This window comes from Aureobasidium subglaciale (assembly GCF_000721755.1).
Source record: "Aureobasidium subglaciale EXF-2481 unplaced genomic scaffold scaffold_4, whole genome shotgun sequence".
In the NCBI taxonomy this organism is placed as follows: Eukaryota; Fungi; Ascomycota; class Dothideomycetes; order Dothideales; family Saccotheciaceae; genus Aureobasidium; species Aureobasidium subglaciale.
Genome location: NW_013566991.1, coordinates 382693 through 408687, shown reverse-complemented (window position 1 = coordinate 408687; position 25995 = coordinate 382693). Strand labels below are relative to the sequence as shown.

Genomic DNA, 25995 nt, shown 5'->3' with positions numbered 1-25995 from the left:
TCAGCTGACTGTGGCCGTATGTGCTCGAGCCGTTGTCTTATTCATACATGTACCTTGTGAGAAGGAAGGCACTTGAAGCACGAAATGTAATCAAGTCAGACCTGCCCAAATTTGACTTTACTGAAGAACGCATGCTACTACTACTTCATGACCCTCAACATAGCCATCGAGGTAACTGCCCAGGTAGTCGGTGGCAATGTCTTGGGCAGCCCTCTCCCTGCCGGACGTCGATCAAGTATACCAAGGCCTTCGAACAAGCTGACCCTTTCTGGCCACAATAACGTTCGCAACTGTGACGCATTCCCAAAGAGTGCTTACTGATCTGAAGAGAAATCGCTCATCATGGGATCATGCCAAACGGCAAGCACTACGCAGACACAACAACCAGGCTCCCGACAGTATTCACCTCGAGCAGTGCTCCGACATGCGTATGATTGTTCCTGAAACGCAGCAGGATCTCCGGTCGTTTGTCGGCTCCGCTCAGGAGACACAAGATATCGCACAGTGTCACTGATCCTGTGTACAATTATTCGTATCAACCGCTCGAGAAGACGATATATGAATTGTCCTGCCTTGTCAACCTCGTCGTCTGTTGTGAAGGGCTATGTCATTTAGCAGTTGGCCTCTACGGACATGTTAATTAAGCCATCTTTGTGTATTATGGAATTCACTTTCTCGTCTCTCTCCCCATATCCGAAATGTAAGTTGGCCGTTCTGGAAAACCTGGAGAGTGAGTAGTGTATGTTGTGCATGCTGGAAAGAAGGACGGCGGTCACTTGAGCAGATTGGGGGTATCATAACTTTCATCTAAACTTTTGGGTTCTCACTTCTACGGCAAACAATCTAACCAGCAGCCAGGTCGATGTGAGGCTTCTCCTCTGACTTTGAGGTCTCGAGGTCTTCTTGTTGCTCGTCGTAGTGCTTCTTTTCGGCTTGCTCAATACATGTTGTGTTTGCCTTGAGCTTGTTGATGGTCTCAATGTACTCGTCGTATGGGTCAGAGTCGAAAACGATACCACCACCAGCTTGCAGGTATGCCACACCGTCCTTGATGAGCATTGTTCGCAGAGCAATGCAAGTATCCATAGCGCCTTCGGTCTCTTGGCCAGTCTTGAGGTCGACACTGCTGTAGCCAAAATACCCAACAGCACCAGCATAGACACCACGCTTCTCGCCCTCGCATTCTGCGATAAGCTCCATGGCCTTGACCTTGGGAGCACCAGAGACGGTACCAGCAGGGAAGATACTACGGAAAGCATCGAATCTAGTCTTGTCTGGACGCAACACACCACTGACCTCTGAGACGAGATGCTGCACGTGGGAGAACTTCTGAACGACCATGAGCTTATCGACACGGGTACTCAGGGGGTCGCAAACACGGTTCACGTCGTTACGAGCCAGATCAACCAGCATGACGTGCTCGGCACGATCCTTGAGCGAGTCACGCAATGTTTGGGCAAGTTGCTCGTCTTGTTCGGCCGTGGGACCGCGCTTAACGGTACCAGCGATAGGGTGAGTGTAAATACGGCCATTCTCGGCCTTGACGAGCAGCTCGGGCGAGGCGCCTACGATGTGGAAATCTTCGCAGTCGAGGAAGAAGAGGTATGGCGAGGGGTTGACGGTGCGGAGATGGCGATAGATGTTGAAGGGATGTAGGGAGGTGGGGCGAGCCATGCGCTGCGAAGGAACGGCTTGAATGATGTCTCCGGAGCTGATGTGCTCCTTCAGTGTGTGGACGTGCTTTTCATAACCCTCCTGGCCGATGTTCGAGGTGTACTCATTGCCCAGCTTGACGGGATCTTGTGTGGGCAAAACGGCGTCAGTCTTCTTCAAGACTTGTAGCATGCGGTGAACGATTTGCTTTGCTTCGTCGTAGGCGGCATCCAGATTCTCGAGGCTCTCGGGGACCTTGACATATGTAACGACCATGACTTTCTGGAAGAAATGATCCAGAACAACGATGGTGTCGTAGAGCATGAACAACGATTCGGGGACCTTGAGGATGTCCTTCATGGGGCGACGGGTCTTGGGCTCGAAGTACTTGACACAATCATAGCCAACATAGCCAACAGCACCACCGGTCATTGGAGGAAGCTTGAGTGTTGGGATGTCTGCGACGCGACATTTCGAGAGTTCGTGATCGAGAATGGGCAAAGGGTCTGTTTCGGGGCCGTGACCTTCTCCGGTCTTGAGCATGTGTCGCGGATCGGCACCGACAAAACTATAGCGGCCGATGGTCTCGGTTGTGGCAGCGCTCTCGAAGAGGAAGGAGTGCTTCGATGTGGCACTGTAGGGTGACTCAGTGAGCTACTGTCATTCATGGATGCGCCGGGAGAGATGGAACCGACTTTGCTGACACCTTGAGGTATATGGAGGAAGGAGTCAAGAACTCGGAAGAAATGGAAGCGCATAGCGGCACCAGGTTCGGAGGGTTAGGCAGCTTGATTGCTTCTTGCAGCAACTGGCGCACTTCGGGGAGGGTTGGCTGTACACCTGCCTGTGTCGATACGAATCAGCTGCCGTGCACTTTTCACAAGAGCAGAGCTACCCGTGGTGCCTACCATGTTGTGTGCGATACTCGATTAGGGGGTGATGAATAGGAAAGAGCACTCGCGAAACAGTCACAGCGGAGGAAGGAAGGCGGCAAGTGGAAGCGTCGACCATAAAGTTGAGTCAATCGTCAATAATTATTCAGATATGCAAGGCGCATCCGGCAGGAGCGAACCATGACCCGAGCCAAGCTTTGCTCCCGCATCATCTGGCCAGTGGGTCGGCCCTCGTGGATGCGAGTAACCAGACCCCTCTGTTTATGCTTTGGAGCCGTTTACCTCATGGCAGCTGTTTGTTGCGCTTTGGATCATATCAACTTCACTGTATATGATAGACATGTTCTGAGCTGATCATCTTCGACACTTGTTTCTCAATCACACATCTGCCACGATCATCATTTTCAAACGAAGATCAAACGGCCGAGGAGGCAGGAGTGTGCTTACCAAGGCGCTCCCAGCCACCCGCATTTCGCTCATTTCAAAAGATGGAGTATCGCAAAGCTTCCAAACGTTCTCTTGATAACGCGACAACCTTGATAAATCCACGACATTTCTCCCTCATGGCCATGTCGACGAGCTTCTCGTCGTCGGTCTCGAGCCAGACATCACAAGGCTCTCAATCCGCCGCGACTCCTCTGGGCACGCCTTCAGGCCCGGCGCGCAACAAATCATGGCATGTCCCTGGCCCCTCGACGCGTTACCACAAGAGCGAGCACGCCAGACCGAAGCCCGTTCCCAGATCCAGTACCAACACGCAGCAACACGTGCGTAACCAGTCTTCACTGTCCACGCGCTCGTCACATACCGAAGCTTCTGCAACCGCCTCTCCCCTGGCGCGTCTCAATTTCGCTCGCGACCCGCACAAGGACTATGCCTACAATCCAAATGACACCATCAAGCCGCGCAACAACCCCGCCACCCCGATGCGCTCTCCTCATATGGCCAGCAATAACTTCAACAACCTCCGCTTCCAGGGCTCGCCGTTCTCCGACTACTTCACCGACGACGCGAGATCCGTGGATCACGATGCCCCTTATCACCCTTCGGACCCGGCTCAAAAGCTCTTGCTGCGTCTGAACAACCTTGGTGGCGACATTCTGCGTCTCGGCCTTCAGGATGATTCACTCTCCGACTTCAACGAGAAGTTGTGTACCCTTGAAGCAATGGTTCACGACGGCGTCTTCAGCGACGCTGGCTCTTTGACTGAAGAAAGAGATCGCCGCAACTCCTTCCCTGGACGTCTTTACACCGATGATCACTCTCAGGGACATGAAGCTCGTGAGCGTATCTTGTCGCCCGAGCATTCAAACAAGTCTCGTCTGTCCGATGTTTGGATGGCCGACGCTTGCGAATATACCGATGCCTTCACCCAGACCGTCGATGAGCTCCAGTGTGGTCTCGCGATTTCGTATGCCACATCGGTCACCCAAACTGACGAGCAACCTCCGAAAGAATTGGCCGAATCTGCTGTCTGGGTCAACGATTATACCGATGTCTCGACACAAACCACAAACGACCGCCTGGTCGCTGATCTGCAAGAGGTCGTCGAGCGCCTAGCCAAGGCAAACGACTCTCTGCGCCAGCGTTACGACCAGAGCAAAGATGTTTGCGACACTCAATCTGTGCAAATCGAAGAGCTGACTACCCAATTGATGATGATCAAATCTGAGAACGATAGCCTCAAGCAGGACTTGGGCTTCGACCACTCTGAACTCCTTTTCTTGAAGCTCCAGTTGCAGGCTCTCGAAGTCCAGAAGGAGAACTACGATCACAACAACCATGTCTTGCTTGCAGAAGATTTTGTCCAGTGGAAGGCTGATTGGGACAGTGTCGACGCGCGTCTTCGCTCCAGAAGACAGAAAAACCGTGTCACGTCTGCTGACATCAAGGACTTGCCCAGTTTGGATGATGACAAGAATATCAAGCCTGAAGACCAAGGCAACTGGCAGCTGGAAACCAGCAAGCATCGCCAAGGCAGAGTTCACTCCATCACTCTTAAGCGTGTTGATGAGTCTGAACCTCAGGCAGAAGATGGTGCTCTGGTCGACTCACACTTTGACATCCCTGCCTCGCCTGTTGTCAAGACTGTTTACTCAGAGCAGGCTACTCAGACCGAAGAAGCGCCTTCCGAGGCCGAGAGCACCTTGACTGAAGATACCACCGCTACACAAGGAACTCAGACTGATGTCGAACCTTCTTTCTGTCAGACGGAGATCAAGTCTCAACAGACAGAGCCTATCGAGGCACTTGAACTCGATGACGAGACCCAAGAACAAGAATCCAGCCTGGAACAGCCTTCAGTCTCTCAGTCCCCTTGTTGCGAGAAGGAGCATTTGTGCACAGCATGCGGCGAGAAGCTCGACTATTCTTCCGAAGAAGACGGACCGAACTCAAAGACACCCTGGCGAGAGCTTTGTGATGGCCTTGTCGCATTCGCCGGCATGCAACGTGATTGAGCCACCAACTGCACATTTCCGCTTTTCTCCATACATTTTCATCTGTTTTTTCCTTCTTTTCTGTTTTCCTTTGCACCATTGCGATCACAAGATCTAAAAATCTTTGCACACACCCTCTTGCCTTGGACATACCAAGCCTGATTTCTGCATTCTGCATCTGCGCGCTTGAACATTCAACACTTCTGGTTGAACTTCCTTCTCATCACTCCGTTTGTTAATCATGATACCCACACACATGCCGAACGCCTCCTCAGAAGACGGCACAGAATGTATATAGCCTTAGCATCCGTACAAATTAATCAATCCATAGCCGTATCCTCACTACTTCACCCTCCCTTGCTTGAGACTTGCAATTTTGGCCACTGTCCCGATTTGAAGATCTGCATCGTTCTTGCTTTGTCTGAGACGAGTCTGCCAGCTCCTTCCATCTTGATGTCTACCATCGTTCCTTCCTCTTACGTTCGCCGGTTGTGCCTCCCTTGTTATCTGCCAGATCGTACTTTTCTATTCTGTTCGTCAAATCGCTCTTTCCCCTTTTCGCTTGCCATGTCGCACCTTCTGCTTTTGATTGCAGGCCGTATCTTCTTTTTGAGCATTCATCATTGCTCCTTCCTTTTCAATCTTCCAGGTCGCTCCATTCCTCTTTTTTCGTGTGTCAGAGATCGCTCCTTTCTACTTTGCCTACACGTTGCGCCTTCCTCTTTTGTTTGGCTGGACCGACACACTCTTCTTGACCAATTACTTCCCGTCTTAAAGACACCTAGTACATGGCAAGATTACTCGACATGACAAGTGCTCTATGTTTCGGTATGCAAAGCCTCGATTCAATCTCGATGAAAGGTCATTAGGTTTACTACAAAAACCGTGTCATTCACTCCAAACGCCCATACAGACGTCCCAGTCCAGGGGAAGTTTGGACGGGAAAAAAATCCTACTTAAAAGTCCATTATACAATATCCAACAGCCCATTGAAGGGGTAGTCGCGATCCACAATGTTGACGTCGACGCTCCTTCTAAATATTGCTTCCGTATCGCAAACCTAACGCCGAACCGGCAAGAGCGAACGACCATATCTTGCAAAGCAGGGCTCTGTTATCTGGGTCGCACCTTCCCAAAGACTGCATCTTGATCGTCTATCCTTACTGTATCCCAATCTTGTTCTGTGTCTTTCTTCGACAAAAGGCGATGGGCGCAGCTCAAAGGCTGTTGAGTGTCTAAAAGCTTCACCTCGCTCGATACTCCGCCAACAAGGACTGCATCCGAGGCACCAGATCCGGAATGCGGAAAGGCTTGGTCACCACAGTATCCATACCAGCCTCCATTGCAATGTTGATTTGCTCACTGCGAGCATTGGCAGTGATGGCGATAACTGGGACATGGCTGCTGACTTGTCCCGTAGCCTCGTACTCCCTGATCCATCGCACGCAAGTCAATCCGTCCATCACGGGCATCTGTTGATAGTCAGCACTACTGAAGATTTTAGAGTAACTAAGATGGTTTGCTCACCTCCAGGTCCATGAGGATTATGGAGAGGGGAACGTTGTCTGAATTTGGCGTGAAAACTGTTGTATTTAAGAAGTCGAGGCAATCTTGACCATGATCGGCCGTATGTACGATGCATCCTAGCTTGCGAAGTTGTTGTGACATGACCTATTGGAAAGCTGTTAGCCATATTGAAAGTGACGGGGGCGTGGGTGAAGAGCCTACCCGTTGATTAATTGCGTTATCTTCGACGATCAGTATATGGATATCCTTGGGGGGAATGACCGATGTTGATGACGATAGAGTGTGTACAGACCCTTCGCTGACATTTGCTCTCCTCGCCGCCGAGGCTGTGTGTGGAAGGATAACCGGGCTAGTGACGGTAGGAGCGGAGAAGCTTGTTTGGCGACTCTTTGGCTCGTCAACGCAGCGCCTGGCTTTGATGTAGAACATGAAGATACTTCCGACACCTGCTTCGCTGTGGACACCAATCTGGCCTCCTTGTAATTCTGTCAGCTCGCGGGAGATGAACAGGCCGAGACCGCTTCCTCCGTATTGCTTGTAGGTCTTTGGGTTGGCTTGACTGAAGCGTTGCCAAAGGAGTTTCATCTCATCCTCGGTCAAGCCTTTACCAGTGTCCTGCACTGCGAATTGAATGTAGACTTCTCCTCCGGGACCCCACTCTGGTGAGGTAGAAAGACTTGACTGTCGCGGGCGAGGTTCGATGAATGTCACACGGCGCTGACCGCCTATAGGCGGCTTCTCGAAGGCTGACAAGTATACTGTAAGCTTGCGTATCGGACAATCTCGAGTAAACTTGATTCCGTTCGTCAACAGATTGATGATGACTTGTAGCACTCTGCTCGGATCAAGCATGCAATAGTTGAGTTTAGCATCGAGGTAGCTCTGCTCAACTACCAACTTGGCTTGGATGTCCGCCCTCGCGAGCTCGGCATCGTACATCTTAAGAGACTTTTCTATGAGTGTTGGGGGATGGACACGATCAGGAGTTATGACCAGGAGCGAAGAGTCCAGTTTAGATAGGGTTAAGATGTCGTCAACCTAAATTGGAGGCATGGTCAGCACATTCACAACATGAGGTGGGTACATCGTGTCAACTCTCTGCGTCGTGCTACGAGCGAAGCTTCAGCTGCAGCCACGCGCCGAGCTGGCACAACTAGCAAGAACAATTCGATGACGACTCGTGATGTTGGAATGGAGGTGCAACTCACAATGCATTTTTGGTGTTGAGCACAAAGTGTCTGCAAACTCGGTTTAGCTCGGAAACTTCCATGGGTTCTGTGTTGTCGATCCAACTTACGATAGTTTGAGCTGCATCTACCATCATGTTGATCGTATCAGCTGGCAAAGTTACGGGATTTTGCGACGGAGCAGTATCCAGCGACCCAAGAATACCATCCGCAAGCTGGAGAATAGCTGACAGCGGATTTCGCATTTCATGTGAAACTGGTCTTGATCAGTACAAGCAAAACAGGCAAATCTGATCAGCTTACCCATATCGATAAAATTCTCTGACGCTCGCCTGGTCTCCAGCGCATCTTCCAAACGTTGTGCCATGAGGGCTTCAAGACGTTTGCGAGGAGATACGTCCATGAGCCAACCTTGTATCGTAATGATGCGACCACTCTCATCGACTTCGGGGAATGAGATAGTTTCAAGAGCCCGGATACCAGGCTGCTCGCCAGCTTTGGTAGGTGGTATTTTGACTCTGTATTCAAAGGTCTGGGGCGTCTTTGAATCTTTGAGTCGAGCCCAGATCTGTGTTGCAAGTTCGATATCCTCTTCATAGATAGTGTCGCTCCATGCAAGTCCACGAGACGCTGCCTGCTCGAACACATCCCGTTCCAGTCCGATCAGACTAAGATATGCGTCGTTGACATACTTCGGATTGCCGTCACAGTCAAACATGTACCTATGGGTTCGAGTCAGTCATCAGACATGGAAAGGATGCTTGCTGGCAGGGCAGACGCACATTCCGAAAGGTGCATCTTGAGCCATGCGGGTAAACGTTTCCTCGTTCTTCTCGGCTTTCAGAGCAATAATTTGCAATTTTTGTGAAAGTGCGAAGTTGATCTGTTCATATTTCTCTTGATCCCGTCTCTGTTCTTCCGGAAGAGAGATCAGAGCAGCAGCTTTGGATATCAAATCACCCATATGGCTGATGAAGACACGTGACTCGTCGTTGAATATCCTTCGCGGGTTCATGCCGAGAACGATGAAGGCAATTTGCTGGCCAGACACACTTGTTATGGGTAGGACACAAGCTGTTGTCACAAATCCTCGATCCGGTATGAGAAGTGCCAGCTCTGGTGGAAGACTATCATACCTATCCTGTAGCACAACCACTTGCTGAGTTCTGCGAGCTTCTGCAAATACGGGCCCTAGAGAAGGTCTGTGGAACCGCTCACCGGCGTGAACAATAGTCTCGAAGGTCTGCGACGCGACTCCCGATGTAATCTGAAGCTCCAGTTGGAAAGTATCCACTCTTTCAATGGCATGTGCATGACCCGACTCAACAGGTTGGTTGACTGCTGTGTAAATGAGCGAGTATGCTGCATCGTGGTTGCTCCGCATCTCTGTGGCTAGAGATGTCCAGAGATCAGGGAAGTTGTCAACTGCAGGTATGATAGCTTGGACCTTGTCGATAAGTTTCCGCCGCTGGTTCTGGAACACGTGAGATGTGGACTCTTGGTATGTGTTCAACACAGCCACCATGTGGCCCTCTGGGCCGGTGCAAGGCTGCAGAACAACATCCCAGTACGTTTCCTCGATGAAACCGTTACGCTCCAGGACAGCTTCCATCTCTTTGGCTTCGGCCACTTGGCCTCGATTTATAGCAGCTCTTATCATCTTCATGTGTTTGTCGTGTATTTCGGGGCCCCAGACATCGATGAAACGGTTGCCCAAGGCAAAAGTCGGATGTTTCGAACCAAGCAGTGCGGATGCTGCTTCGTTATATAGGATAGCCTGATCGCTGCCCCAATACACCATTCGCGGCGCAGGAGACGACATGATCTGCACCGCCAGCCGTCTCAGCTCGTCTGGCCATCGCGACATGGGCCCGAGGTAAGTCTTCTCGAATGGGTACGTCTTGATGAAGTCGATCCAAGCAGATTGTCGGACTTTATGAGGATATCGTGTCCAATCGATGGTTTTCTCTTGCGCATCTGCCCATGGAGAATGGTCATGCTCATTCTCTGAACCTTCCATTTCCGTATCTCCTTGACTGGGACGAAGAGATTCGGTGTGTGCTTCGGCGACGCTGTCAAGTCTCCTGTCGTCGTCCCATTGACTGCAGTAGATGACTCTCCATGCATTGCGGAACCGTTTACTCGACCAAGCTCTTCCTCCAAAAGGCTTCACGGGACGATTGCTAGGGATGGCGACGCTTGTAGACAGCGATCGGAGCCAATCATCATACGAGTCGCTGGTGACGGTCCGCTCGAGGAACGAGGTGAAGGCGGCATTCTGAAATACGACACGAGGGATGTGGGGAACGGCGACGTTTGAGGAGAGGACCTCGATGAGAAATGTAGGCCGGTCGTCGTCGCTGAGGAACTCGAGCAGAGAGTTGATGTCGGTCAAACTGGAGAAGAGCGAACCGGAACAGGACTGCGAGGATGTTGAATTTGGCGACATAAGACCACGATGAGGGCTTTGCGACCGGAAGGACGACGCCTGTGATCGTGTCGGGTCGACCATACTGATGGCACAGCGACTCACTCTCCCATGCCAATGTTACGAGTGATTCTGACTCCGCTTCAGAGGGCGGTAATTCATCTCACGACCGCGGACTAGCTATTTGTCAATGACGTAGAATCTACCTGTGCAACCGTTTGGCCAGGCCTTTTCGAGTCAAGAAGTGGATGATCGCTTGAGACATGCTGACTTACGCTTCTACTTACGATGCAGGCACGACCTGGTACTCACAGTGTACGCAGCTTCCAACATAAGTGCAAACTACGTCAATATACAATCGAGCTTGCGAAGATCGATCTCGCTGAAGATGGAATGCCCGGTCTTCGTAAGATTGGCCAGATGCTTGGCATGTGCTGAATTAGGAAACTCTCCCGTTTGGTATCGACTCCTGAGAATGGCCGAAGCTCGACCACGATGATTGAGGCTCAAAGTACAAGCCTTCTTGTTCTTCACAAGTTCACAACACATACTATACATCACCCCGCTAAGACATGTCTGTCCTGCAACTCCGTGAGTCAGTCTTGCTGCTATTATACATGGATGCGCCTTACTAGAGCTCGCCGGTACACTACTTCGATCTTTGGAAGGAAGCGAGAGGGTCAAAGTTCAACATACGAGGAGAAAGCCACGGAAGCACAATAGATGAACGATGAAAGATGGAGTTGGAAGAACGTAGTCTGAAGACCGAGACTGAAAGGTCTCATAAAATATCCAAGGTATCATTAAACTGTAACCAATGCCAAACTCCATATTTGTATCCCTACGCCACCCTTTTAACCTTTCCCATGCTACAACCCCATCCATATGATTACCCAATTCTCCATAGAGATATTGCACTGTAGGTCTCTATGCTACCGAGACAGCCACCAGGACGTTTCGGGTGCACTTCGAGCCGTTAGGCACGTAGTTGGCGAAGTGCACGTCGTTGTCGTTGGGGCAGGCAGAGAAGTAGTTGTCACCATCGCAAACTAAGCCCTGTGAGTCACTGAAGAGACAGTTGGCCTTCTTGCCTGAGCCAGTTGAGAATTTGGCCAGGGGGAAGACATTGTCCTGCCAGACGGCGGACAGAAGAGTCCATTGCGAGCCTCCGTATGCAACACTGAGCTCACCAGTCTGATAGTTCAGCGTGAAGACTGATCCTTTGGTTGCGCCCGAGTAAGCAAAGATTCTATCACTTGCACTTGTCTCGGTGCCGTCGCTAGCGGTAGTCTCGGTCCCTATGTACGATCCGCTCGAGTTGACGAGATTGAAGCTTGTGCTGGTGGGATCGACCGCAGCAGTCGTAGTGGATACAACAGAAATGACGGTCGTCGAGGCGGCAGCAGTGACGGTCGAAAAGGCAGTAGTGACGGAAGTCGATGAAGGCTTGGAAGCTTGCATAGAACAGGCCGAGGAGATGACAGTAGCAGGGTATTTGCTGAGGTCGGCCGGGATAGACAAAGCACGCCTGACCTTGTTGGGAGAGACGGTCGTGGTCGAATAAGAGGTGGATGTCACCACAGGGACAGTGGTAGCAACAGATGTTACTGTGGACACAGGGATGCTGTAACCGAGATAGGCCGAGCAGAAAGGCTGAAGCTTTGACCACTTGATATCGGCAACAGCTTGGTAGGTGGCTCCATTGGCATCGCCGACGAGGGGATCGAGGCCAGCGTTGGGCTTGCTGAACCCGAAGCTATAGCTCACGACATACTGGTCGGTGCCTCTCATCTGTCCGCCGTTTGTAGCGTACTTGTTTGTCCAGGGTTCGGTATATAGCGAGCAGTATTGACCTTGAGCCACTTGCTTGGCTGAGCTGCCTCCGGGGTTGAGGAACAGCATGTAGGTGTTGAAATAATTGCAGACCTTGTAAGGGGTACCATCCTTAGGTGCTGTCGCCTTGTTGTATGCGGTCTGGGCATTACAGTACTCAGAGCAAAGAGTGGTGTTGAAGGAACTTTGGGTGAAGATCTTGGATCCCATGAAAGTGTTGTAACCTTGAGCATCATAAGGTGCGTTCATGGCCTTGTCGCCGTAGGAAACGGCATCGTTGAAACCTGCGGGAGTAGAGACTGAAGTGCTGACATAACCGTTTGAGCCAGCAATGAGAACCGAGAAGCTACCACGAGTCTGACCAAAGTTGTTGGCGTTGGCAGCAGAGATCGGACCGCCCCAGTACGCGCACTTGATCATGACCTGCGAGGAGGGATCCGAGCACGATGCATCGTTGGGATTCACTTTGGATACATGTCAGTCGGAGCTCTCGAAGACGGCGACGACGAGCTTACCTGAAGGATCACGTTCGAAGTACATGTTGAAAGACACGCAGCCAAGCTTAGAGGTGCATCGAGACGCGCAGCTAGCGACATCATATGTCTGGAAAGTGTCAAACCCCATGTAAATGAAACTGAGTTCCAGTCAGCAAAGACGAACCACACTCTGCATCGGGCTAGCTTACGCGTTGTTCGAAGCCTGCTTGTTGGAAAACGTCTGGACGTAGCCGCCAGGTGCTGCTGCGGCTGGGTCCAGTGCTGCGGCAGACCATCTGGAGTCTGCTTTGAACCCATCGGGGGTGTCTGGAGAAGAGGCAGAAACTGCTCCTGTGGGCTGGGGCACACATGTTGCGGCTGCTCTCTTGGCCTGAACGATAGCAGTAGACGACAGAACATCTCCTGCATCAACAGACACTGAAGATAAAGCTGCGGTAGCTTGAGCAGCAGCGGCAGCAATGTCCACGGTGATTGTCTGGGCAGTAACACCCACAGCCTCGGAGTATGATGTCGGGTCAGGGGCGGCAATGACCATGTCAAGGTCGATGTCTTGGGGAGCAGGAAGGGCGGCTACCAAGTTGGCCGCCAATACGGGAAGAGCATAAGATGAGAAGCGCATCTTGATGGTAGGATGAGAATGAGACTGGTGGGAGCTGTTGTTCTAATATTCTGTGGCTGCTGCTCACCTACCTTATATAGAGACTACATTCTTACTGCGGCTCTGGTATGGCCTCTGTGAGGAGCGGTCTCGGTTTGGCCGAATACTGACAGACTCTCTTGTGAACGCCATGGCGCGGCATGTGCGAAGGTAAAGTTCACCATTTGCTATCTTGGCGCAGTCGACACCAGCTGAAGATCTAAAGGGGCTTGACGGGCACGGGATGGTGAACATACCTAGACACATAGTAGTTGGCACTTGGCAGGGAGCAAGTCAGAAGACAGCTCGTGTCGACACGCGCGCTTAAGGCACGGTCGTTCCACGGTCGGAACCAGTGAGATTGCATACGAAAGAAGCTAGCGGGAAAACTTTAAACACTGGAAAACTCTCCGGTTGGGTCTGGTGCCGCTGCTTGTTTTCTGTTCCTGCAGATACCTGCCTGATGTATGCCGATGATCAAGGGGTACGTATCTACTTCGAGAATGCTAGACGTTCATCAAAGGACGTAAGCTCCTCACACTCAACGACAGCGTTGAGATGGGCTCAGTCCGCAACACCAACGTCTCTCGCGGCTAATAGCATTTCGCAAGGACTTCGCAAAATCTATCTCTGCCGTTGTGTTCAAGGGTGAGACATATTACAATGGCTGAGGCTAGGCTTCAGCCTCCCTCATGAGATCGGTCTTGAACGATGAGCATCCCCGGTCTTGACCGCGCAGGGTCGGTGAGAAGGTTCGGCATTTCCGGTGGTGTTACTGGTGCCTCTCGTGCTGGGATTACCCTAAACAAGCGACAGTTGACTGCACCGGCCTCCAATGGTTGACTCCAACGTGGACAGCCACCTGTTCAGATGCGGTAAAAGGGCTCGGTTTATCTTCCTTCCGCAGTTCTTCAGCCCTACGTGATCAATTCGAGAAGCCTCGCACGAAACACGAGCTTTACAGATTGGCGCCAATGCCATGTGCTGGCGCATCGGTTTTAGATAACTACCATTCCTTGAAAATACTCTGACTTTTTGCCGGGTAGCTTGAGTTACGCGGTATTCTGGATGCGTGAAGCTTGCAACAAGGTTTATCCAGCACGGCAGACATCCTACAGACTACCAAGCATCACCTTCGACAACGACTTCCGAGCACGTGAAATCTCGCTGAGGGTGCGACGAACTATGTTTCTCGATCCCGGCTTCCTTTAGTCAAAAGGGGCAAGTGTGCTCGATATGTCTTATATCAGGACACCACATCGTATGAGACGAAGCCGAAGCCCAGCTTATATTGAATCCCGATGCGTCTCTCGAAACAACAAGATGAAAATCGCTGACTCGGCGAAACATCTCAGCTGAGAATGATATCGTTGACCCACATGAAATTATCGACAGACCGTAATTGCGCAAGCAGACAGCGACCCATCCAATCTGTAAACTGTTAGAATCACTGCTATGCTCATCAATCCGCGACCCTACGCGCTCCGACAGCATTATCGTAGTCACAAACTCGTTAGATTTTAAGCTATCCCTGGACCTCATTTTGGACGGGAAAATGAGATCTGGTTCAAGACAGTCGACACCTGTCTTACCGTATGCTGAATCCTGTCACACACGCTCTCCTTCGTAAATAGACCAGAGAAAGGGCGGGCTCTAGAGAAGCGCAATAAAGTCTTACATCAATTACCCTGGCATGAATCGAATTGGATGCATCGTCGGCATCGCTCTAGGTCTCCAGATACCATGCCTTGGGACGGCTACAAGTGTGGCAGATCTCAGCATACCGGGGGGATATTACTGATCTACTGGTCTTCCAAGCCTCACAAAGACGAGCCCAGGTTAGCATCCTTGGAAATGTATGACAGCACCTCTCCCACCAGGCGGACGAATTTGTTAAGGACACTTGTGTGCTTGTAAGAACATATAACCATATAAGAGTGGTCGTTGTTGACATGGTCGTATGACTTGTAGCGGAGCAAGCAAAAGAAAACTGGTGACGTCGGTAAATATTTCCTCGCACTCCAGAATCAGTCGAAGTATCCCCATCACGAACAACAGACAACGATCAGCTCGGGAGAACGACATCTCACGCAAGAGATCGATCAGAGAGGCTCAACAATCGCAGATCTGCAAATCATCACGATCAGAAAGGTGGAGTTCGCTCTACAAAAATATACACCACTATTTTCTCAGATCGCTTTGCGTCATAACAACGTGATGACATCAGTCTACTGCTGTCTCGAAACTCACATATATGTACCTTTACTCTAAGCACATTTCCCTTCGCATCTAATCCCATTCCACTTTCTACATCTCAAAAACCCCAACTCACCTCCTTAAATCAACCACACATCACAATGCCTCACTCCAAGACTCCCGGCGGTTCTGGCATGTCCGAGAAGGAGGCCAAGAAGCAGGCTCAGAGTAAGACTAATCACCTTTGTGCCTTTGCTCCATGCAACACAGACTAATAATCAATTCAACAGCCCACGGTTCCGGTGCCCCCAACGCCCCCGGCCACACCGAGCTGAAGGCTCCCGGTGAGGCCCCCGTTGCCTCGGACTCTGGTGTCACCAACGTCGGTATCGACAACGGCTCCAACCAGCCCGGAGAGAAGGGCATCAAGGGTGTCCCCGTCTCCACCGAGACCACCACCAACGCCAACATGAAGTAAACTGCTTCTTCGCATATTCAGTCTGCATTGAGAGAAGGAACAAGCACTACAAGGAATCCTGGAAATGGATGACTTGGTGAAGTCAAGGGCTGGACCCTTTCTGTACAAGATATGTTTACGAGGCCACGACCTTTCTACTGTATTATAGTCATGCTATGAAAACAAAAAGCACTGAGAAAAACAATATACCACTTGGTTGTTCCGGACTACCTTATGCTTGTCGTTGAATTGAAACTGCGATACCGAGTACAAACTGAGGGACATCGTGCCATGTAGATACTGTTGGTGTGTATTTCTGGTATCAATAGACCCACCGTCCACTACCACGTCTCTGTCATAGTTGTTCTGATGTTAGTCAAGTTTGGTGGACAAAATTGTGCTTTAAGGCTTTTGGACAGGGTCATACCAATAGCAAGTATCTGTCGATGTAATGTTCTGCTGTACGACGACTTGTTTAGTGTGTGGCTTCAGTACAGCTGGGAATAGCCTTTGGATGTATTCTGAGATTATCCGCAGTCACTAAGCTACTTTTGCTGTGGTCGTTGTCGAGATATACAGCATCACACATTTTGGAGCTTCAAAATGCCAGAGGTCAGCGCGGAAAGTAGCAACTCTAGGGGACACGGCTAAAATGAATCGATGCATTGGTACCAAAGTACATGAGGTAATTACACAATGTCAAATTAAGCATAGAAAGCAGCCCCGAAGGATGACCGAAGACATTATTGATTGGCGAGTGTTGAGGACGAAAAGTGATTTGAGCTTGGCGAGGTCGGTCTTGAGCTGTGAGGTATGAGCGAGGTCGGACTTCTGGGTGGATTCAATCTGAGCAACTCTCAACATTGTCATGCGCCAATGAATTTCTGGTCGCGTGCTTTGAAGCCATCACTTTCTCACACCCATTCAAGTCGCAGCTTTCATAACACCGTCAGGATGCAGGGCGACTACAATGTGAGTCCGTTCGAACTAGACCTAGCATGCGACAAGACTGACAGATGACGACAGGCAGCCGTAGCGGCACTGAACACGCTGCAGAGCAACTTCTCAATCGTAGACGCGATTCGCAAGTCTGGAAGAGGAATGAACAAGAATGCCATTCCGGAGATGATTGAGTGGGTCAAGAAGCTGGGCTACGAGGTGTGCGTTCTGCCGCCGCAAGCATAACCCGTACACGCGACTGACGCCAACAACTGCAGCCCGCCGACTTCGATAGACTGAAGGCCGTGCACGTCGCTGGAACAAAGGGCAAAGGCTCGACCAGCTCCTTCATCGCATCCATCCTCGGCCAATATGTCGCCGAAGCCAAGGTCAACAAGACGGGCCTGTACACATCACCCCACCTGCGCTTCGTGCGCGAGCGCATCCAGATCGACAACAAGCCATTGACTGAAGAGCAATTTGCCAAATACTTCTTCGAGACCTGGAACAGACTCGAAGCTGCCGCCAAAGCTGCCGGTCATGCCGACCCTTCCAGCAAGGAGACCAAGCCCGTTTACTTCCGCTTCTTGACCTTGATGGCCCTCCACACCTACATCAGCGAAGGCGTAGATGCCGCCGTCATCGAATGCGGCATTGGGGGCGAGTTCGACAGCACAAACATCCTTGTGAAGCCCAGCGTCACGGCCGTCACGAGCCTGGGCATCGACCACGTCGCCATGTTGGGTGACACAATCGACTCGATTGCATGGCACAAGGCTGGTGTCTTCAAACCCGGTGTCCCTGCCTTCTCAGCTCCTCAACCCGAAGAAGCCGTTCGTGTCCTGCACGAGCGCGCCGCCGAACGAAACACAAAGCTTGACCTTGTCGACATTCACCCCGAACTTGAGAACATCAAGCTCGGTCTTGCCGCAGACTTTCAAAAGACAAATGCATCTGTCGCCATCGCCGCTGCTGGAGCATACCTACGCCAGGTAGGCGTCGAAGATCTTCCCACCTCCACATATCTGCCTCAGGCTTTCCGCAAAGGTCTCGAGGACGTCCACTTGGGTGGACGCTGCGAAACGCGCACAGACGCCACCACATCGAACCTGAAATGGCACATCGATGGTGGTCATACCCTTGAGAGTATTGAACTTGCCGCCCGCTGGTTCGGCAGCTTGATCTCCTCGTCCACAAACTCCTCCACTCGCATTCTGATCTTCAACCAACAGACCCGCGATGCTTCGTCGTTGGCTCTGAAACTACACGAGACACTGGTTTCTGCGCTGGCTGACCAGAAGCCCTTCTCACATGCCTTTTTCTGCACCAACACCACCTATGCAGAGTCAGGCTTCCGTCCCGATCTCACTAGTATAAACACCAATGCTAGCGACATCGAAACGCTGAGCGTACAAAATGCTCTTGCCGAGACCTGGAAGGGCGTGGACAACAGCTGTGATGTCCGGGTGCTCAGGACTGTCGAAGAAGCCGTAAAGGCTGCTAGAGATGTCGCCGGACAGTCAAAGGAAGAAGTCATGGTACTTGCAACTGGTAGTTTGCATTTGGTTGGTGGTGTCGTCGAAGTGCTCGAGGGCGACAAACCCTAGATCACTGACAACAGCGAAAGCGATAGACAGCATGGTATATCTCCTCGGCTTTATGCATTGGTGGACAACTCCAACCCAGTTACTTTCCTCGTCTGATGCGCAAAGTGATGATTCGTCACACATGATAGTGTCGAGATCCGAAGCTTGACCTGTTCCGAAACTTTCTGTAGCTGCTCTGAGCCGTCACCATTCAAGGCGAAGTCACACTTCGACCAAGTACAGTCCTGAGCCACTTGAAATCATGCCAAGTCATGTTATTCTACCCATTCCAGCCCTTTTGTGCCCGTTAATAAGCTGTTCACCAAACACGGAGTCCACCTCACCTGCCCCGAGCTTTTTTGTATCTGCTCCGAACTTAAATTCGAGCCTACGCGTCTGTGCACCAACTCGGAACCATTCCGAAGACAATCTCGGGATGCGACATCACAATTCACGTCTTTTCGGATCAAAATACGTGTCTCCGATATTGCGAGATTGCTGTCCGGAACCGATGAACCGATGAAGCAATGTGATAACCTCGGGTTGTGAGCTCTGTATAGCTATATAACCTACCAGAAGATGACAGGTCATCCGTCACTTCCAAATTTCATCCATCTGAGGATATTTCGAGCCTCCCATACCCGAACAACCCATCATGCCATCGCTTCAAGTTCCGGGTGCAGATTTGCACTACGAGTCCTTCGGCAGTGGACCCCTTCTCCTCCTCATCACTGGTGCCGATGGTCGTGGCTCCGTTTGGCATCCTACAGCCGAATATCTCTCAGCCCACTACACGACTATCTGCTACGACCGCCGCGGTTACTCCTCCAGCATAATAACCGGCACCCAAGACTACAGCACGCGCCTCGAAACTGATGCTGATGACGCAGCCCTTCTCATCCAACACCTCAGTTCTTCTGGCCATGCCATCGTCGTCGGCAATTCGTCCGGCGCCATTGTAGCCCAGCAACTACTCCTCAGACATCCTGAGTGTGTGCAGAAGCTGGTGTCTCATGAACCTCCTGCTTTCGGAGTACTACCTGCAGAATTTCGTCAAAAGGGCGAGGCGGTGGTAAATCACATCTACAACCGTTACAGAAGCAGTGGTCCTATCGCCGCAATGGAAGAGTTCACTGCCGGTCTCGATACCGGCTCAGAAGCCGAGTTGATGCGTTCATTGATGCATCCTGGTCATTCGAACGAGATCAGAGCAAACTCACTCTTCTGGTTTGAGTTTGAGCTGAGACAATATCCTTGTTCTGATGTCGATGTGGAGGGATTGATCAGGCTCAAGGAAAAGGTCATTCCTGCTGCGGGTGGCGAGTCTGGGAACGGTGTCGGTGTCGGTCCTATTGCTGTTATTGCTGGAGCTACTGACAAAGAAATCCTGAGGCTTCCTGGTGGACATATTGGGTTCATGACACAGCCAGAGGCATGGGCTGCTGCGCTAGTTGAGGGCCTCAAGAAGTACTGAGAGGCCTTATGCGTGCAAGATAGCAGTCCCAGAGGTTAATGTAACGTTTAGCATACGTTATATTACGGATGAAGACAAAAACAAGATGTCTCCATCGATACTCCATTATCAGCAATAAGTGTCAAAAATGTCTGTGTAACATGGAACTAAAACGCCGCCTTTTCTCAGTCATGTGTAGATTTTGGACTGGGATCAGATTACGCCTTCGAACACCCATCGCTAGACTCTACCATGTACCATTATAACCTGCTGCGGCAAGGCGTCTTTGGACTGATAGAACGGCAGTGCCCAGCTTTATTGCGTTGGGAGTAGCCGGTTTACTGCCAGCAACATGAGAAGTACATGGCATCTCTTTGATCTCATACAACATCCAAGTATTATTTCCTCAAACTTTCCTCCGACAAGGATCGTGCCACATTCCCGTGTCCGATCACGAACTCATTGATTGAACCACGCGCCAGAATCTCCGAGCCACTCCGAACCTAGCATCTGTTGACTCAACATCGCACTCGGGTTCGCAAGCCAATCGAAGTCATCAAAGTCTTCAATACTCGTCATGTCGTTCAACTGCTCCATCGCTGGCGTGAAGTTCTGCTCAGCGACACTTCGTCGTCCACCAAAGCTCTCATTAATGTGACGGTCTAGGAGTTGTAGAGAGTGGAGGCTTTGTGTCGAAACGGGTACACTAGATTCCATGCACCGAAGGATGTGGTATGATCTCTGGATGCAGACGTCGATGCTGGAAACCAGAACAGGTAGGCGAGTAGAAGCGTATCTCTTCATGGCTAGCATGGAAGTTGCAGCTGTGAATGTCACTACCAAGTGGGTTTGTTAGTATGAGTACTCTGATTTTGACAGGTCCGGCTTACTGTAAACGACATGCCAGTCGGCTACGCGGAAGGAAGAGTCAAGACTATTGTAGAGTATATTCAATAGGCGTTCACTTGTCGTCGTACAAAGCTCGACATTATGTATAACTTGTCGATCCTCATGAGGCATGTACTCCTCATCGGTACTGTCCGAACCCGACGGAAGCAGCAACAGGGCAGGGCGCAGAAGAAGTATGCGAGTATAGAGGAACCTGAACATTCATTAGTAAAGACGAACACGAAACAGGTATGCATCATCACAAACCTGCACGAAACAGCGTGCTCGTTAAGGACCGAGATGTCATCGGAAGCGATGCGCCCTCGCCCTTCGATGAAGTCGCGAATATGATCAGGAATCGAAATGAGAAACGCTTCTAATCGGCCGTTCAAGCTTGCAATTTGTGACAGGCTTTGAGATCGCTGATCTCGGCTACTTCCCACAGAGTTCAAAGCTCCGTTGTCACAATAGAGCGCCGACAGTATTTCACCAACAACGTCGAACAGATCACAGGTGCATCTGAAGATGGGGAGCTCACATGTCATTCTCACTGAAGATGGAGCCTCTTTGTCCTGAACACTCAGAGTGTCGTCGCTCAACATGGGTAGGAGTGTAGAGTGCCCGCCCCGAATCATCATCGGCCACCCGAATGTCGCAGCGACCAATCTATATGCTGTCATTCACTTGCTGCTCACGACTGTGCATGACGAGACTTACCTGTCTAGAACAAGGCATGAGTGCCAAAGTCTCTTGCCCATCTCCCGGCTGTATACTGTCTTCTGACTTTGATATGTTTGTTCTGAATGTAACCCGAGACTCTGCGCCATTCGAATTGCGACACCTAAGAGATTCCAACATCTTGTTACTTCGGTTGTAGACTGCAGATGGACAGCCTGAAGAAGCAGCATCTGAAGTACTGGGAAAGAGGTGCAATCAAGGGCGTCGTACTGAAACGTCTGCTTCGACATGTTATAGAAGTCTGAGACCATGGTTCCTTTCTCCAACTTTGGTATAGAGTTGCAGAAGCGCGTGCTCACCGCGAAGACGATATTGAGGGTGGAGAGAAACAGAGCTTCTTCAAAGTCTCGACGGCTGTCATTTGTTTCAGGATCCTCATCTGGCTGTGAAGTCCACAACTTTTCGTAGCTTCTCACAAAGGTAGGCCTGTGTAGTATCGGAAACAGAGGATGTACGAATGTCCAATAAGTCTTGATAAGATCGTCTGCAACACGCCGACGGGGCATGACTGCCGCCTTCACCACTGAAGTTTTGAGTTTGGCTGGGACGTGACGCGTCTCTTTAGGCACAAAGTCGTGAGTATGTCGGTGCTGGTTGCTGGATAGCTGATGCATAAACGTCGTCGATGAAGATGCGCCAAAGATCACATCCTGCACCTCTGACCGAGCCAAGTTTGCATCAGAATATTCGGAAGCAGCTACAAGTGTGTCTGCCGGTGTTTCCAGCGTGTTCGTGAATGCTAGATCATGTTCGACGTGGCGTGAGTCCTCAGCGCGCCCAGTTCGCGCAAGAATAGATCCTATGCCCTCGAAATTTGTTCTCTGCGGCTCTAGAATTCTGTCTTCGTAAGTGCAGGTGTATCTCTTTCTGCCGGTCACGCATTGCGTGCATGTCGGCTGGATGCCATCGCAGCGAACTTTGCGTCTTCTGCAAGGATCGCAAGCGACTGCTATCTTGCGGCGCTTCGCAGATCGTGGCGTGCTATCTAAACGTTCCGTGCTATTCTCTAACATTGACATGTATGTCGTTGTGTGCACAATTGGTCTTTGAAGAGTGCAGAAAGAAGAAAGACAGTGAGCTCCGAGGGACAGGGCTTTCCGAAGTCCGGAACGTCGAGGCGCGCTCAAGCTCAGCGCAGGTACAGAAATTATCGGGACAGGCGCGGAAAAGCTCGGAACAGGTAGAGAACCAGCACTCGGCAAACTCTCACAGCGAGCTTCATAATTTGGTGTTCCTGCTCCGAACATATTTGTATCTACTGCGATATTCCACGCCTTCCGTGTGCGGAATACTTTAATACTTATCTACATGGGTCTGAAGCATTATAGATCCAGAGCGACGTCACTGACATATATATACTGTCCACACAGTTTAGCAAATAGGGAGGGTACCTGCGCTGAGCTTTCTGTGCCTGCTCCGAGCTTTCTCTACCTGCGCTGAACTTTTTTGTACCTGCGTTGAGCTTTTTTGTACCTGCACTGGGCTTTCTGCACCTGCGCTGAGCTTTCTGTGCCTGTGCTGAACTTATTGTACCTATACTGAGCTTTCGTTTTCTGTTTTCAGCCCATATCGAGCTTCTAAGGTATTGGTCTAAGCATGTCAATCACAAGGCTCTGGAAAAGAACATTTGGAGAGATAGTGCATGAGTTTGCACTCAATTAGATGTACATACCCAACAGTAAGCTCTGGGATACCAGAGGAGAAGGATAAAGGGGACAATGCTACTCCGAGCAGGCTTCGCTCAAGATGGACCAAGAGGTATTCTGTACACATCTCTCATCCATCCCGTCTATACAACAATAATAATGTGTCCGATTCTATCGTTTCATGCTTTCGTTCGTCGTCATAACGGCGTTCTTAGGTAGTCGCAGCCCGACCATCTTCGACGCTTCCACTATCCTCCCTCAAGCTCTCTGCTCTTTCTTGCTGTTCAGACAGCTCAAGCGCCTGCTCAACACCTCTTGTAAAATGTCCTTCACCGCCACAGACCTCAACGATCCCGCTCACGACCATAAGTTTCCAGACTTGTGATCGTCGACTGGGGACTCTGCAGAAGAAGACTTTGGTACCGCGTTCACGGTAACCAGTTACGATCTCCAAAAGCACTTGTGCAGCAGCTGGATCAAGAGATGTTACACCATGAATATCGAAGACCACGTTGCGGTTATGCTGGCGGTCACGAACTTGGGGCAGGGCCGGATGAGCAGCACTAGTGCCATGAGCTTCCAATCTCCGCAGCCTATCCTTTAAGCTGCCAGTATTTGCAAAAGTCAATGGTTCCGGAATCCTGACAATGAGGACGTAAGGGATGAACTCAAGGCCGCCGTGTTCGGCACTGTCGAATTGGTTGCGAGTGCCAGGTACGCGGCCAAGAATTTGGATACGCGGACGAGTGGCGTGTTTGAGCAGACGGAGGAGGGAGAGACCGATACCGACAGCAATGCCGATACGGAGATTCCAGAAAAAGGTTGTTAGGAAAATCAGAAGCATGAGGCCTACTTCGTTCCAGCCCTTGATGGACCAGAAGAAATGTATGTCGTGAGGTGCTTCTTCGATTAGTGAATAGGCTACGACCGAAATCATAGCGGCGAGCACTCCTTTCTGTACAGTTGTCAGCACAATTTAGCACCTGCTTCTCACACCTCAGCTTACCGGTATGTAGTAAAAGTAGGGCAACAAGAACAGGATACAGAAGACTGTAATCAGAGACAAGAAGACACTGCTCATTGGGGTCTTGCCTCCAGTACTTTTGTTCACCAAACTTCTTCCGTAACCGCCAAAGGCAGGAATGCCCATGAACAGGCCTCCAAAAATATTCGCGACACCCAGAGCGACCAACTCGCGGTTAGCAGAGACGTTCATGTTGACAATGCCGTCGGCCTCTTCATACTCGTTTCCGTCGTCGTCGATCTTCGTCTCAATCTTCGCTGTGCTGTTTGCGAGACTTTTGGCTGCGACACTGCTCTCAAAGAAACCAAGCAGGGCAATGAGGAAAGATGTGGAGAAAGCGTCGGTAACGTGCTCCATCATCGACGGTTGGAACGGGAAATGCACCTGGAAAGGCTTGCCGGTTGTCTTAAGATCACCCAAGATATCAAGGCCCTGCTTGTCCCAGGAGAAGCCCCAGGTGAAGAGAGCCGAGAAAACAACAACCAGGAAACGGTCTGGAAAGTAAGCCACAGAAGGATAGCGAGGTTGTAGACTTCTCTTCAACTGTCTGAACACCATGACGATTGTGAAAGCACCGAACGAGACAGCGCAAGTCAGCTTGTGTGCCTTGTCCGCGTTGTTGAACAGATAGATGAGCTTTGTAAGAGAACTGCCATGTGCAGCACCACTAGGGTCATGTTCGATTAGGGTACTCATTCCAGTTTCAGGCACGAGTTGATCGACGAAAATGACGACACCGATAGCACTGATGAAGCCTCGAAGGAATGGTCGGCTCAGAACACTGTCAAGGAAACCAAGTCTAAAGAGACCTGCAAGCAGGATGATTGCGCCAGCAATTCCTGTCACCATGCCGGCGATCTGAGTGTTACTCGCAATGTCGTTGTCTCGATGTTTTCCCGAACTAATGTTCTCGCGGACCACTTGACCAGTAAGAAGGGAGCCAGCAGCTTCAGGACCAACAACTAGCTGTGGTACTGTACCAAAGATGGCGTATATGAAGGGATTGAAGACGAAGGCGTATAGGCCGTTGATGGGTGGTAGGTGAGCCAGGTTTGAAGCGTATGATAAAGACATGGGAATGTAGAAGGATGCCATAGTCAGGGCAGCAATCAAGTCACCGCGCAAGAACTTCCATTGATACTGGCGGATCCAGTTGGTCACAGGGAGGTAGTAATGGAGATACCTGGAAAGCAGGTTTAGAAAGCAGAAGACTTGTATTGGGAGGGGACTCTGCTACATACATGGTCCGCTCACTCTTGACACCATGTTGTTTGGCCAGCCATCGAGTTGTGCTCATGGTGCGCTCTGGGGCCGCACGAAGAAGTGGATCGGAAACATTGTCGTCCAGCAAACTGTGAGGAGTAACAGTACCACTCTCAAAGCCATCTCTTGGATCCATTGACTCGGTACTGAAAGTACTGCCGTAGTGCTGCAGGAATTTTGGTCTTTGGTCCCAACTCTGCTGTTCTATGAGCCGTGTACGGACAGAGGGCTCGGCTTGTTCGCCATTGGATGTCGAAGGTGGATCCGGCATGGCCTCTGGAGAGCGACTTCTATCGGCAGCGTCGAGGATCATGGATGGATTCTCGGGCGACGACACGGTATGCGACTGTCGCAAGCCGCTCGGATTCGCAGGGACGTGTGCGTGCACCGGGCGCGATTGCGCCGGCGTCGACGAGGCGCGCGACGGTGACGGCGACGGTGACGGCGACGGCGATGGCGATTGCGCCGACGACGGCATGTTTTTAGGCGTGTGTAACGAAGAGTCGGAAGTGTGCAGATGCCCGAGACAGGGACCAAGCACGGAAAATATACTCGTACAGAAAGCTGAAGAAGACGAATAGCCCGAGCTCTTCAGGCACTGGCACACTCCTTCTCAACTCAGTTAGTTCGTCACTGACCGCAAGATTGCCGTCTTCTGGAAACTGCGATGCTCAACTCCCAATGCAAAAAGGTATTGGCAGCCCGAGTCAAT

General features: G+C 50.9%; 9 protein-coding genes across 9 annotated transcripts; 4 read left to right on the top strand and 5 right to left on the bottom strand.

Moving 5' to 3' along the window:
• Positions 1-843: 843 nt before the first annotated feature.
• On the bottom strand, positions 844-2564 carry AUEXF2481DRAFT_27139 (uncharacterized protein; the record flags this gene model as incomplete). Its single annotated transcript, XM_013490790.1, has 3 exons — positions 844-2287; positions 2349-2497; positions 2562-2564. 3 exons carry the CDS (start codon positions 2562-2564, stop codon positions 844-846), a joined length of 1596 nt encoding a protein of 531 aa, XP_013346244.1.
• A 551-nt stretch (positions 2565-3115) lies between these two features.
• On the top strand, positions 3116-5005 carry AUEXF2481DRAFT_2711 (uncharacterized protein; the record flags this gene model as incomplete). The annotated part of the gene is made up of 1 exon (XM_013490683.1): positions 3116-5005. One exon carries the CDS (start codon positions 3116-3118, stop codon positions 5003-5005), a length of 1890 nt encoding a protein of 629 aa, XP_013346137.1.
• Positions 5006-6228: 1223 nt separating this feature from the next.
• Positions 6229-9718, bottom strand: AUEXF2481DRAFT_46212 (uncharacterized protein; the record flags this gene model as incomplete). Its single annotated transcript, XM_013490922.1, has 7 exons — positions 6229-6456; positions 6512-6655; positions 6713-7549; positions 7720-7749; positions 7809-7954; positions 8002-8420; positions 8481-9718. 7 exons carry the CDS (start codon positions 9716-9718, stop codon positions 6229-6231), a joined length of 3042 nt encoding a protein of 1013 aa, XP_013346376.1.
• Positions 9719-10880: 1162 nt separating this feature from the next.
• AUEXF2481DRAFT_37325 (uncharacterized protein) lies at positions 10881-12598 on the bottom strand. The gene is made up of 2 exons (XM_013490860.1): positions 12475-12598; positions 10881-12423 (listed from the first exon to the last, which is right to left on the bottom strand). Exons 1-2 carry the CDS (start codon positions 12497-12499, stop codon positions 11054-11056), a joined length of 1395 nt encoding a protein of 464 aa, XP_013346314.1. The 5' UTR covers positions 12500-12598; the 3' UTR covers positions 10881-11053.
• A 2554-nt stretch (positions 12599-15152) lies between these two features.
• Positions 15153-16036, top strand: AUEXF2481DRAFT_77704 (uncharacterized protein). The gene is made up of 2 exons (XM_013490990.1): positions 15153-15517; positions 15580-16036. Exons 1-2 carry the CDS (start codon positions 15451-15453, stop codon positions 15765-15767), a joined length of 255 nt encoding a protein of 84 aa, XP_013346444.1. The 5' UTR covers positions 15153-15450; the 3' UTR covers positions 15768-16036.
• Positions 16037-16700: 664 nt separating this feature from the next.
• AUEXF2481DRAFT_2707 (uncharacterized protein) lies at positions 16701-18292 on the top strand (the record flags this gene model as incomplete). The annotated part of the gene is made up of 3 exons (XM_013490682.1): positions 16701-16718; positions 16773-16904; positions 16964-18292. 3 exons carry the CDS (start codon positions 16701-16703, stop codon positions 18290-18292), a joined length of 1479 nt encoding a protein of 492 aa, XP_013346136.1.
• Positions 18293-18926: 634 nt separating this feature from the next.
• AUEXF2481DRAFT_27134 (uncharacterized protein) lies at positions 18927-19745 on the top strand (the record flags this gene model as incomplete). The annotated part of the gene is made up of 1 exon (XM_013490789.1): positions 18927-19745. One exon carries the CDS (start codon positions 18927-18929, stop codon positions 19743-19745), a length of 819 nt encoding a protein of 272 aa, XP_013346243.1.
• A 96-nt stretch (positions 19746-19841) lies between these two features.
• On the bottom strand, positions 19842-22399 carry AUEXF2481DRAFT_37320 (uncharacterized protein). Its single transcript, XM_013490859.1, has 4 exons — positions 21330-22399; positions 20880-21278; positions 20615-20826; positions 19842-20560 (listed from the first exon to the last, which is right to left on the bottom strand). The coding sequence occupies exons 1-4, from the start codon at positions 22367-22369 to the stop codon at positions 20184-20186; spliced, it is 2028 nt and encodes a 675-aa protein (XP_013346313.1). The 5' UTR covers positions 22370-22399; the 3' UTR covers positions 19842-20183.
• Positions 22400-23207: 808 nt separating this feature from the next.
• On the bottom strand, positions 23208-25419 carry AUEXF2481DRAFT_63339 (uncharacterized protein; the record flags this gene model as incomplete). Its single annotated transcript, XM_013490979.1, has 3 exons — positions 23208-23951; positions 24003-25203; positions 25262-25419. The coding sequence occupies 3 exons, from the start codon at positions 25417-25419 to the stop codon at positions 23208-23210; spliced, it is 2103 nt and encodes a 700-aa protein (XP_013346433.1).
• Positions 25420-25995: the final 576 nt, after the last annotated feature.